This window comes from Anabrus simplex, chromosome X (genome assembly GCF_040414725.1).
Source record: "Anabrus simplex isolate iqAnaSimp1 chromosome X, ASM4041472v1, whole genome shotgun sequence".
NCBI classification, from domain to species: domain Eukaryota; kingdom Metazoa; phylum Arthropoda; class Insecta; order Orthoptera; family Tettigoniidae; genus Anabrus; species Anabrus simplex.
In genome coordinates this window covers 216,902,541-216,916,156 of record NC_090279.1, presented here as the reverse complement: position 1 = coordinate 216,916,156, position 13,616 = coordinate 216,902,541, and the positions used below count along the sequence as shown (strand labels likewise).

The 13,616-nt window shown below is 37.6% G+C and overlaps 1 protein-coding gene across 3 annotated transcripts in view; it reads right to left on the bottom strand.

The window, feature by feature from the left end:
• The window catches only part of Rcd5 (microspherule protein Rcd5), an 80,202-nt gene that overhangs the window by 57,705 nt on the left and 8,881 nt on the right, over positions 1–13,616 (bottom strand). For all 3 annotated transcript variants that reach the window (XM_067159260.2, XM_067159259.2, XM_067159262.2), the window contains exon 3: positions 6,551–6,678. In XM_067159260.2, coding sequence (XP_067015361.1) covers positions 6,551–6,678 — 128 coding nt within the window. The remainder of the gene's footprint in view (positions 1–6,550; positions 6,679–13,616) is intronic.

Below are 13,616 nucleotides of genomic sequence, written 5' to 3'. Positions count from 1 at the left end.
GTTATCTATGGAATAATTGCCACAATTACCAAGATGGCGGACATTTATGGCACAAAATTCATATTAAATTACCCCAAAAACACTAATATACAAGAACAAAATCGCAAGATAACACTAATACACTTTTAGCACCAAAAGTTAAACCACTATTATTCCTCAGAAGCCACAAAGTACAGTTCTTCTGTATAAGCCGACATAAGATGAAGCACCATTATACATGATGTTACCCACTGGGCACAGACATGCTTCATATATATATATATATATATATATATATATATATATATATAATATGGACGAAATACAGAGCGGTCCAGAAAAATGTAGACACTATTTGATGGTTAATATCTTTGGAACAAAACTACGTATCGTGCAATTCTTGCGTGGTAGCATAGGCCATTGTTTTCTCAACAGATTATGAAAAGTCACGAGAATGGCGACAATCTTGGCACGTGTTTTCCAGCAGGTGACAGTGCAGCAATGAATGAAGTAAGACTGTCGTTTTTGAGCAATGCAAGGCCGTATCAAAGTGGTACTGTAGTACGAAAACATGGTAGAAGGTACAACGGCAATGGCGTATACAGGGTCTTTTTTTTTTTTAGCTGGCTCCGCAGCACCACTCAGAGCAATATATCTCTCGGCAAATGAGTCACCCGGCTATCGCCTTCCGTGCGTTTTCCCCTGACACACAGAGCCAAGCCATAAAAAAGACCCTGAATGCACAGAACTCAGCCACCAACACGTACAACAATTTATGGTGTTTGTCCAACCCTTGTCCCGTATGATGAATTCTGAAGACTGCAAAGTGTACATTCCAACATCGCTGCACACTATGAACAAGGACGACCCGGATCGAAGGATGGAGTTCTGGAAGGCATGCTTCACGAGGATGAATGGCTTGCAGGGATTGTTATCTGGTCTGACGAGGCGCAATTCAAACCGAATGGTACTGTAAACCGCCACAAATGCGTGTACTGGGCTCCTGAAAATCCTCACGTTAATGTGGACAAACATGTTAATCTAGCCGGTGTTAATGTGTGGTGTGGTCTGTCATCGTGCAGTTTAACTGGCCCATTCTTCTTTGAAGGTACCGTAACTGGTGAGGCGTATCTTCATATGCTGCAAAACATCAATTTTACCTGTAATCCGAGAGGTGTTCGGAAAGGAAAGATTTTACCTACAGCAAGATGGTGCTCTGCTTCACTACCACAGAGATATCAAGAACCTACTTGGATGAAAATCTACCTGGACGATGGAAAGGTCGAAAAGGATTTGTTGAGTACCCACCACCGTCTCCAGACCTTACACCTATTTTAACAGAAGCCAGCTACACTGAATGAGCTAGGAGAAACCATCGAGGCGTCCTGAGTGGCTATCACACCGGCAACACTGACAGCCGTAGTTCGGCCAGCAGTTCAGCAGCACTGACAATGAGATTTATAACATTGTAAATAAGTGGTACGTTCTGAACAGTCAGTGGAGAAATGGTGTGAGATGGCTTTGGTAGACAAATAGGTTTGAGTGGTGTTTTTAAAAGTAGGAAAGATCACAATATGAAGATAAAGTTGGAATTCAAGAGGACAAATTGGGGCAAATATTTGTTTATAGGAAAAGGAGTTAGGGATTGGAATAATTTACCAAGGGAGATGTTCAATAAATTTCCAAATTCTTTGCAATTATTTAAGAAAAGACTATGAAAACAACAGATAGGGAATCTGCTACCTGGGCGACTGCCCTAAATGCAGGTGATTTATTGATTTATTGAACTGTATCAAGGGAAATTAGTAGATGATAAGGTTCTGGAACAAGAAGAGGCTGTTGAATGGTTAAAAGTTTAGTTATACCAAACAGTTCTGTGATCTACTACTCTGTGCACTTACGTTAACTGTTTATAATATTTTCTGGAACCTTATCTGCAGGTGCTAGTAAATGTATTTGTTTATGTATTTTTTTTTAAAGGATAACTATTGTGGTGTATTTTTTATGCTTAAGTGTCGTTGCTTGATGACAAATTGTTGGTATCGGGTGTCAGTCCCAGGAAGCAGGCGAGTCAGCAGGCAGGAATGTTTGCCAGCTGAGCAGTACGTCTCTATCGCTCCACTTCTCTGCTTTGTGGTGACATTGTGAGGTTATCTCTTGTTTCTGTGTGTCACAGGTCTTGTTAAACATGGTAAAAAAATGTTATTATTTAGTGGTGACTCACTGAAATTTTTGTAGTTTTCGCTACTTCAGCGTGTTGAATTTCATAATTTTAATCTTGTTCAGTTATTGGCTATCTTGTTTCACTGTATGATAAATAATTATGTTGAATTGTGCATTAATATAATGTTTTAGATATTTTCCAGATATGATTTGTTTTTGGATTGTGTTTTCTGGTTTGCTGTTTTGATATTTCATTGAATTTGCTGTTCACAATTCTTATTTACTTCCTAAAGTATGGTTGTTACAGCTGTAAATCAGATTTTTTAAAAATTGTAAGCATTGACCGTCTTTGTTACAGTTGGCTTTGTATTATAAGCTACTGATTATTTTTTGTAAAACTGTAGCTATAAATGTTAGGGATTCAATTTTATTTAAATGTAAATGTGCCGAAGCAGAGCACAGAGTCTTTCCTTTGTAACAAATCTGAGTGGCTTTAACTGTAAATATGGGAAAATTTATTTGTGGGGAGCGTTTTCCATTTTATTTGGGAATTTTTACGTTTCATTAATTGTTCTATAAGATGAGTAGTTTGATAATGTAGGAGAAGCTGGTATTTAGCAGGCGTAGTGAGTATTATGGCAGAATAAGTTGTGTGTGAGAAGAGATGCAACTATAAGAATCACCCAGAGGACCGAACCAAAACCCTCCAATGATATACTTAGCTAGTGACTATTTCATTTATTTGTGTTGTTTTATTTGCCACATGTGTTGTTTTATTAACACATATGTTGAAAATTGCCGTGTGTGTTGTTATTAGCGCGTATATTGTTTTAATTACCATATGTGTTGTTTTGATTAATGCGTGTGTGATATGTAAATCACATAGGCATGCCAGACAGAGAGTAGACTCATTTTAAAGGATCCGTAGTAATAATAATAATAATAATAATAATAATAATAATAATAATAATAATAATAATAATTGTAATAATATTAATATTAGAAGCTGGTGTCTTGATGTTCAGAGGTACATGTTAGATTGATTACCATCGGATCAGCTGTGTGTGAAATTATATGCGGAGATGTGGTTTACGAAATTAGGATGATTCGAAGTCAGGGCTCACGATGTGAGATATTGTTGTCAGATTGTAACTGTACATGTGCAGGCTTATATGTTTGAGAGATGAATGAGGAATAATCTCATGATAATAGCGATATGCTGCGGTTCAATGTGATGTGCATTTTTAAATGGACGATTTTGTTCTTCCTTTAACGAGCGGATGGATGTCCCCAGTCCCGCCCGCTGTGAGGGGTGGCTGGCCTAGAACCGTATTTTTTTGCGCAAGACTCGTGTGCAGTATTTTTTTGTGTGAGCTTCGACCTAATGAGAATCTTTTGCCTGACTGGAATTTTTGTTCGTGCGAGCGTGTTGACTCATGTATTGGTACAGCTGATTTAGATCTACTCCAGTAATAAGCGACCCGGTGTTTTATATTTACTTTATTATTGTTTCATGCATTTAAATGGCTAGTAGGGTTTCAGGATCCCTGGAGACAATGTGGACTCGAATTCGGTCCTGGGCATGTGCACAGCTATCTCACTGTGTTGGGATAAATGATGTGCATCTCACAAGCTTTGTGTATATAAAATGTGTGTTTCTCATGCGTTTCTTTTTTGTGTTCCATATCTTGATTGTATTTGTGTTAAGCATCGACAATGGTCCTTACCCATTGGTGCGGTAAAATTGTGTCTTTAGGTAAATGTTTGATCCAAACCAAAGACTTTTGATCCTTGTACAGATTGTATCACATCATGTTCAGTTATTCCATTGGGAAAATAATTTGTAGTAGAATAGGTGTCACTTAGACTTGCTTGCATTGAGTGTATAATTTAATTGTCCAGCTTCAATGATTTATGTTAAATGTTTCCGTACACGTTAAGTCATGACATATTTGCATTACGATTTGTCAGTACTCGGTCTTATCCCTCAATACCAGATTTTAAAATAATCCACAATAATGTAGAATCAATTCTTGTATATATGTTTCATTTCCTATAATCATCAGGATTTAATAAATTCATTTGATTTAATTTAAACTTAATAAGAACTTGTTCTCATTCTAATACAGATATGCCACCCATCTCTTCGCACCCTTTTAACCCGTTAGCGACCCTGTAGATTTATCGCCGCACCCATAGGGTAGGGGGCGGGTGCATTATGAGATTTCTGAATTTTTTTCTGTCTTGCAAGATTTCTTCATGTATACCAATTTCCTGAAGATCTTTCTTTATTTCTGTAAGCCAGCTGTTGAGATTTTTTAGAGATACTGTGAGATTTAGTATTTTCTTTGTTAGCCTTTTGTTATCCATCCTGAATAGGTGACCACAGAATTTTAATCTTCTTTTTCTAATGGTGTCTGTGTGATTTTTTCTGTTACTTGATAGATTTCCTGTGATTTCCTTTTCATTCAAATACCATTTTTGCATTTAAGTCCTAGAATTTTCCTGAGAATTTTCTTCTCTTGTTTTTTGATGTTTTTAATTTGTGATCTGCCTCCAATTATCAGAGTTTCTGATGCATAAAAGGCTTCTGGTTTGACAACTGTGTTGTAGTGTCATAATTTTGCATTTTGGGATATAGATTTTTTGCTGTATCTTATTATTAGGAGGAGGAATGAAGCTTGCAGTTGTATGTGACTGACAATCTTGCGATCATAAGCCACAGGACCTCATTTTTTATGCAAAATACGAATCACCGGACATGGCTTTCACCTCGAAAATCACACATGCATTAATCAGGACTTGAACCCAGTCCGGCTTGATGGTTCCAAGCAGCTTGACCGCTGTGCCATCACACGCCTTCTTTATTATCACTTACTGCGATATTAAATATATATTTTATCGTTCAATGATCATATCTGATGCAGAGTTTAAGATTTATTAGCCCCTCATGCCATGCCGCTATAGCATTGATTCGCATGTGTAATCCCGCAACGCTGTCAAGTAAACACGTGACGATTGCCTTTAACTATATTACACAGACATTACGCAACTAACACATTTAGGATTTTTTCATAAAATGTACCTTTGTCTTTGTAAACAATATCTTAACATTACCAATAAAAGTTACCAGAATTCACAGAATTTAGAAAAATTGTAAAGGTATGTGAAGGTAAAAAGTCTGTTCCATGTAAACACCAATTGCTACGTTTAAAATGTTATAAAATCGCATACATCAGGTTTACAACAATGAAATTTGTGAAGTTTGTTAAGTATCATCTAGATGTTATTCTGCATAAATCTCAGATTGTATAGATCAGGGCCTCTCAAATGCCCAAAATCTCACGCGTGCAAACAGCGGCGCAGAGTTCCTGTGCACAGTGCATCGGTCCCGCTCGGTTCGGACCAACGCTTCGTCTCTGGGCTACTCGGCTAAGCTCGGCTCGGATTTGGAGCGCTACGAAGCAAGTGAGGAAGAGAGAGAGACAGGGGGGAGGGAGCGAGACAGGCGTGGGGAAAGAGAGAGAGACAGCGTTATTGCTCCAAATCGAGGAGTGGGGATCTGCACTCTGGTCAACCAAGCAAAGTCGTCTTTTGCACCGTGCACAGTGCATGCACCAGACGCATGCACCCTGAGAGGCCCTGGTATAGATGGTAAATTTCATATATATGTTACAAAGAAATGTACAATTGTAAACACACGATGCCTAGAATTGGCCTCCAGCAACACTCTTCAATATCATTTCATTTCATCTGTCATTCATTAATCATTGCCCCAGAGGAGTGTGACAGGCTTCGGCAGCCGCATAATTCCTACCCTCGCTGTTAGATGGGGGCTTCATTCATTCCATTCCTGACTCGGTCGAACGACTGGAACAGGCTATGGATTTTAATTTTCACAATGACAAGTGAGAGGTAAAAATGTCCGGGCTATGATTGGTAGATTTGCTACAGCTAAATAAAGGAGGGTGGATCTGACATAAGAATTAATAATAAGGTAAACCTAGACGAGTTTTTGCACATTGTCTTTGTCCGTTTAAATTTGCATGTGTAAATATGTGTGTCTAGACTTATATTATCCACGTCCACATTTAAACGATAATGTGACCCTCCTATGTGAAACTTCCCGAGTCGCCACTGGTCAAATCTGATGTAGGATTAAAAACTAGAAAATACCTTTAAAAAACCAAACCAAGTGTATAACCACAAATACAATGGGCACTCACTGATCCGAAGAGCTGCCCCACCCGTGTGGAAAAATGCATGAAAGACAAAAATCCAGAGTGTAAAAACTAGTGAAAAAACAACAAATCCTAAAATGAATGAAATACAAAGAGACTGTGAGGCAACACACAGTCTGCAGTGAATTGCTAACTTCAAAAGTCAAGAAGGAGCACAGTAAACTTACCTAGAGCAGGGCTGGAAAGGGACTGAGTGCGTGCGCGTGCCAGTTTAGGGCCGAGAGCTCCGGGTGTACCAAGGCTGGACTCGACCAGCTCGTCATCAAATCGACGTCTCTTGATTGACCGTGAACTGCTGCAGGGAGAAAACAACAAAACAAGGGTAAACAAGTAAAGTAGAGCAAGGACCTTAAGAAACAGAAAATTGTTGTATCAATCAGGAATATCTAGGACCAAGGCTGAGAACACACAATCGTATTCTGCTTCAACTTCATGCGGTGCCTCAGCCCTTGGTTTCCTGAGCACAACTGTTCTCCAATATAGTTTAACAGCTGTCAACATCCTGTTTGACACCAGCATCTCGAGTTTATTAACTTAACCATTGTGGTTCGATTTTATAATGGTCTACATTGACTACAATCTCTACTCCAATTAATATACCTTTGATAATTAAAAAGTTAGCCTTGTCAATACTCGGAGTTGTTTAATTAATTATTTTCTATCACCTCATACACCATGAGGACCTTACTGTCCTCTTCTTCAGTGGTTTTTCCTCTCACTACCAATTATCATTTGGACCTCTTAGCTTAGTATTACACATCAAACACCAAAGTTCCAAACATCGCTTAATAGAAATCTAATATGTGTCATTATTAAAATAAAACTGGGTGAGTTGGCCATGCGGTTAGGGGCGCGCAGCTGAGAGCTTGCACCCGGGAGGTTGTGGCTTCCAACCCCACTGTCAGCAGCCCTGAAGATGGATTATTTCAATTTTAACTGTAATATTCTTCAATACAGAACAATGAAATTTTTAACTTTAAACCTATCTTATGTTCAAGAAAGCGTACGATTCGGTCGATCGACAGTCTCTCTTTAACATCTTAGAAGAACAAGGGCTTGACCCAAAGGCATTAAGACTCATCAAGGAAACACTCACGGACACAAAGTCAAAAGTGAAATTCAGGGTTGGAAAAGGAAGCACAGAAAGTTCGATTACATAACTCAAAAGAGCATATTGGAGAACCCGTGACATCTACAACAAGAAATGCATGTCCATACATACAAAAATCAAACATTATAATACGGTGATTATACCTGAAGTGCTGTGTACAAGTGAAATCTTGGTTCTTAATAATAAAGGTGATCTGGAAAACATCTTGAAGGAGGAGAGGAAGATCTTAAGGAAAATTCTGGGCCCAGATAAAAAGGAAGAAGGGTATAGACTCAAATCACGCAAAGCTACGGAAAGACTGTCTAACCTTGCCGCAGACGTCAGGAAACGAAGAGTGAAATTCTATGGACACATTCACAGACTATCATCTTCAAGGCTAACCCACAAGATTTTGCCATATACTGAAAAATTGAAGAACGTACCATGGATACAAGATGTTAAAAATGATCTGGATAAGGCCCAGATAGAACCATCAGAAATACTGGACAGAAACATTTACTGTCACAAGACACATAGATGGGTAGTAAAGCCAGAGAATGAAGTCCCTAAAAGATCGGGGACTAAGTAGTCAGAAGAAAGAAAACAGGCACATAGTGAAAGAAGAAAGCAATATGGTCTGTTAGAAAGGCGTATCATAAATTTAATGCGTGATCCAACAGGGTCCAACCTATTCAATACAAATAAATAAGAAATGTAGAGTTACATTCCTATTTAATTATAAGCAGAAGCGGTACCGGTTTCGACCCCAATCTGGGTCATCATCAGCAGAATAAAATGCAAAAACAATGCATAGGTAAATAAGAAATTAATGAGTCTTTTTCGGTTTTCAACCAAATTTTGTTGGCCATACTTTGGGTTTTTAACGTATGAGGAGAAGAATGGGTTTTTCTGACACAACTTTGAAGAAATTTAGAAGTAAGGTTATAGGAAATGTATTGTTTTAGGAAGTTGATATCTTTTCCTAATTTGATCTTTAGGCCCATGTAAGAGAAGGCTTTATGTTTAGCTTGGTTAGCTTGTGCATTTAAAGATAAAAATTTCATGATGTTCCGCATTGAACTGTATCACAATTAAATTGAAATAACAAATAACGTAGTTCAACCTATTCAATACAAATAAATAATTAAATAGGAATGTAACTCCACATTTCTTATTTATTTGTATTGAATAGGTTGAACTACGTTATTTGTTATTTCAATTTAATTGTGATACAGTTCAATACGGAACATCATGAAATTTTTATCTTTAAACAGGGTCCAAACGCAAATAATAATAATAAATATATATAAATGATATGAGTAAAGATTTGGAATCACAGATAAGCATATTTCAGATGATGTTTACTGTATAGAGTAGTAAATGAGTTGAAGGATTGTGAACAACTGCACGGGGGCTTAAACAATGTGGTGAGAAGGACAGCAGATAATGGTCTAAATGTAAATGGGATGAAAAGTCAAGTTGTTTCACCAAGAGGAAAAGTCTTCTCAGTTTTAAAGATTGTGTTGATGAGGTGGGAACACAGTAAGTACTTAGGTGTTAATACAAGGAATGATCTTCTTGGGGGTAACCACATAAGAAAAGGTTGATAAGAAAGGTTACAGATATCTTCACATGGTTATGAGAGTACAGTATTTAGGGGTTGTAGTAAGGATGTAAAGGACAGGGCATATACGTCTCTGGTAACATCGCAGTCAGAGTGTGGCTTGAATGTACTTGATATGAGAACTAGAAAAAATTCAAAGGAAAGCACCACAATTTGTTCTGGGTCATTTCCGACAAAGCAGCAGTGTTACCAAAATGTTGCAAACTTTGGGCTGGGATGACTCGGGAGTAAGGAGACGAGATGCTCGTCTATGTGCTATGTCTTTCTAAAAGAATTTTTATTTTTTTCAATACATTATGTTTTAGACTCTTATTCTTCTTCTTCCTGATACATTTCTGCTTATGCAGATTGTTCACAGAGCCTCTTCCAATCTTCTCTTTTTCCCCACATTCTATCATTTATCACTGTTTGCCACTGTGGTCCTCTCCGATTTACGCCACCCTCCATCTTGTTCATGGTCTTCCAATTGGTCTTCTTCCAGATTCTGTCCATTCCAGAGCTCTTCTTGGTAATCTTTCTTGTCCCATTCTTTTGACGTGGCCGAACCATTTCAGCCTATTTCTCTCCATAGTTTCTTTTATAATAATAATAATAATAATAATAATAATAATAATAATAATAATAATAATACTATTTGCTTTACGTCCCACTAACAACTATTTTATGGTTTTCGGAGACGCCGAGGTGCTGGAATTTAGTCCCGCAAGAGTTCTTTTATGTGCCAGTAAATCTACCGACACGAGGCCGACGTATTTGAGCACCTTCAAATACTACCAGACTGAGCCAGGATCGAACCTGCCAAGTTGGGGTCAGAAGGCCAGCGCCTCAACCGTCTGAGCTACTCAGCCTGGCGATTCTTTTAGAGGGTTCATCTGTAGCGTGTTTCGCATGGTTTCATTTCTTATCTTGTCCCTCCTTGTTTTACCCATGATCCCTAACAGAAAGCGCATCTCTGTCGCTGGTAATCTACTCAGATCTTTTTTTGTCCAAGTCCAACATTCTGCTCCATAGGTCAATATTGGCAAATGATATGATTTATATGCTGTATCATGATTTTTGCTTTGGTAAGTACTTTCCAATTTCTAATTATGTCCGATACACAGTAATAAAATTTTGAGCAATTTCCTATCCTCTCCGGAATTTCTATCTTGATGTTTCCTTTCCCAGTTAGCTACTTTCTAGGTATTTAAAAACATCTACTTCTTTAAGAATTTTTCCATTACACCTAACATCCTTCATTTTTTGGTTTTCTCTACTGATTTTCATTACCTCACTTTTCATTAAAATTATTTTCATGCCTGTTTCTTCAATTGCCCATTGCCAGGTATTTAGTTGTTCTTTCAATTTTTGTTCATTTTCTTCCCATATCATCACATCATCTGCATATGCTATGACTTTCATATCATTTGCTGTTGACCCTTGGTGAACTTTCCTCATAATGTTGTCCATCACTATATTAAAGAGCACTGGTGAAAGTACACTTCCTTGCAAACTCCTCTGTCTGTTCTAAACCATTCTGATTTTTTGTCATCTATTATAACACAGTTCTGATATTAGTTATACATGTTTCTAATTCTGAATTGCATTTATCTTGACAATTCCATTCTATTCAGCCCTTGCCATATCTCTTCTCTTCTAACCGTGTCATAAGCCTTTTGTGTATCTATGAATGCAACTGCAACGTCTTTCCCAAATTCCCATTTCTTTTCTACTACTTGTCCAGCTGTAAATATGGCAACAATAGTTTATCTTCCAGGTCTAAATCTTTGTTGTTCTTGTCTTAATTGTGAATCTATTCTTGATTTTTTGTAAGATATTTTCATAAATCTTCATCCAATGACACAGTAATGCTATTCCTCTGGTAGTTCTCACGAAGTGCCTTATTACCTTTTTTAAAAATAGGTGCACTAATTGCCCTTGTCCAATCATCAGGAATCTCTCTGTCAGTCCATACTGTCTTCATTATTCTATACAGCCACTGCTTTCCAATAGGTTCCACAGCTTTAATCATTTCCACTGTGATGTCATCTATTCCAGGAGCTTTGCCATTTTTCATTTCTAATACAGGTTTTTCTACATCTGACATTTATAGATCTTCTCTTCCTATTTCATCTATCACTTATTCATCTCTTCCACTGTAATGGTGATATTATTTTATTTTATCTTCATTTATTTCCTAGGGCTTATTTGTTTCAGTTTGTCCTTCATATGGATTTTGGAAGTATTCTTTCCATACTTTCAAATCTTCTTTTTTCTTCCCATACAGGTTTGCCATCTTTGTTGATGACTTTTGATGTATTTTCTTTTTGCTTCCTTCTGTTACCTAATATGCGGTATAATATTTTCTTGTCGTTCTTATAATTCTCTTCTATCTCCTTTGTAAATTTTTCCCAGGACTTCTTTTTAGCCAATGCTATCCTTTTCCATGCTGCTCTGCTTAGTTGGAATTCAAGACGACAAATTGGGGCAAATATTCATTTATAGGATGGGGAGTTAGGGATTGGAATAACTTACCAAGGGAGATGTACAAGAAATTTCCAATTTCTTTCAAATCATTTAAGAAAAGGCTAGGGAACAACAGATAGTGAATCTGCCACCTGAGCGACTGTAGATCAGTAGTGATTGATTGATAGTCGTTTCCCTTTGTCTCTATTATGTTCCGTTCTGTTTCTGAACCATTCTCTCCATGCATTATTCTTCTTCTTGACTGCATCTGCAATTCTCTCATTCCACCATGGAGTTTCTTCCTGACTTCTGTTGATGTCCTTGCACAGGTTTCTTCTGCTGCTTTGACTAAAGCCTGTTTGAACCTTTTCCATTCTTCCTCAACAGCCTTCCTCTCATCTTTAGGAAGCTGAGTTTTAATCTTTTCCCTATATATCTTTTGGATTTCTCTATCTTTTAGTCTCCAGGATTTGATTTTTGCTCGCCTTTTCATCCTATATTTACCCCTTCAGGATTTCATCAATGTCCCCACCAATAGTCTGTGGTCACCGCCAAGATTAATGCTTGGCATGACTTTCACGTCTGTCAAGCATCTTCTGATTTCTTCCGTTACTATTATATAATCAATTATGGATTTCTGTTGCAAGTTCCAACTGTATCTGGTAAACATGTGACTATCTCTTTTCTTATACCATCCATTTATTTCTCAGACACATGTCTAATAACATCTGCCCTTCATCATTTCTGTGATCTCCATGGCTTCCTATCATTGTTTCATATCCTCCTCTATCATTCCCAACTGTAGCACTGAAGTCTCCTATAATCACAGTCTTGTTAAATGTTACAGCATCCTCCAATTTAGTGAATAACTATTCCTTTTCATCTATTTCACAACCTATTTGAGGATTATATCAAGGATATTTCCTTCCATCATTAACTGAACTTTAATTATTAATCCATATTGAGTACTTTGTTGGCCAGCTCTTTAGCCACTGCAACACCATTTATTTTTTGTCTCTTCCTGACCACCACATTTTATATCCCCTCTCCAGCCCCTTACTACCACTCCCTTTCTTCCTTATTTCACTTAGCCCCATTATCGGTATTTTTTTCTCTGTCATCCGTGTGATTTCTTGAATTCTTGCATCCTTTTTTAAGGATACTACATTAATAGTCCCAATTCTTATATTTTTCTTTCAACATATTTGTCTATCATCGGAGCCATTTTGACCGTCATACCTGACAGATCTGCACAAAGGCTTTGTCTTGTCTGTTTTGGTGTTGGTTTTACATTCGATCCGAGGCTCGTTTCATTGTTGAAAGCGATATAATATGCTACCACTGGCTTGCTAGGCCTATCGTGGATCTTTGTGTTAATATTTTGTTATGCACTAGCTGGTCGGTGCCTGACATGCATTTCCTCATGTCAGGAAGGTTTATGGTTACCCGCCAATACTCGGGAGGCTAATTGCAGTGGTTACCCACTGGGCGATGGGGTCGTCACATCCCTACGCCAATGTTTTTGATTTACATAAATATTTTTACATTACTGTTATGTCATAAGCGGGACATGTTTCGCAACAAGCCCACAAATATCGCAGCAACCTTGAGAAGTCCCCTCTTCAAACCCACACAGCGAAGGCAACAGGATCACCATAAAGCAACATTCAGACAATGGATCACCCAATATCTTACGGAAATGCAACCAAATCTTATTCCCAACGTGACGCTCAGGCCCATGAAGATTTCAGTGAGAACACGCCCACTCTTCAGTTTTCAATCTCTTTTTCCACCAATCACTAACGGTCACTTCTTAGGCACTCTTAATGATTTTCACCACAATCTTAAAATTCATTTATGTTTTCCTTTAATACTCATTTGACCAACAGCCAACTTAATAGATATATGAAGATAAAGCTGGAATTCTAGAGGACAGATTGGGGAAAATGTTAATTTATAGGATGAGGAGTAAGGTATTGGAATAAATAATCAAGGAAAATTTCCAAGTTTGTTGAAAATATTTACGAAAAAGGTAGGTAAATAGTTATAAATAAATGTATATATGAGGTAAACA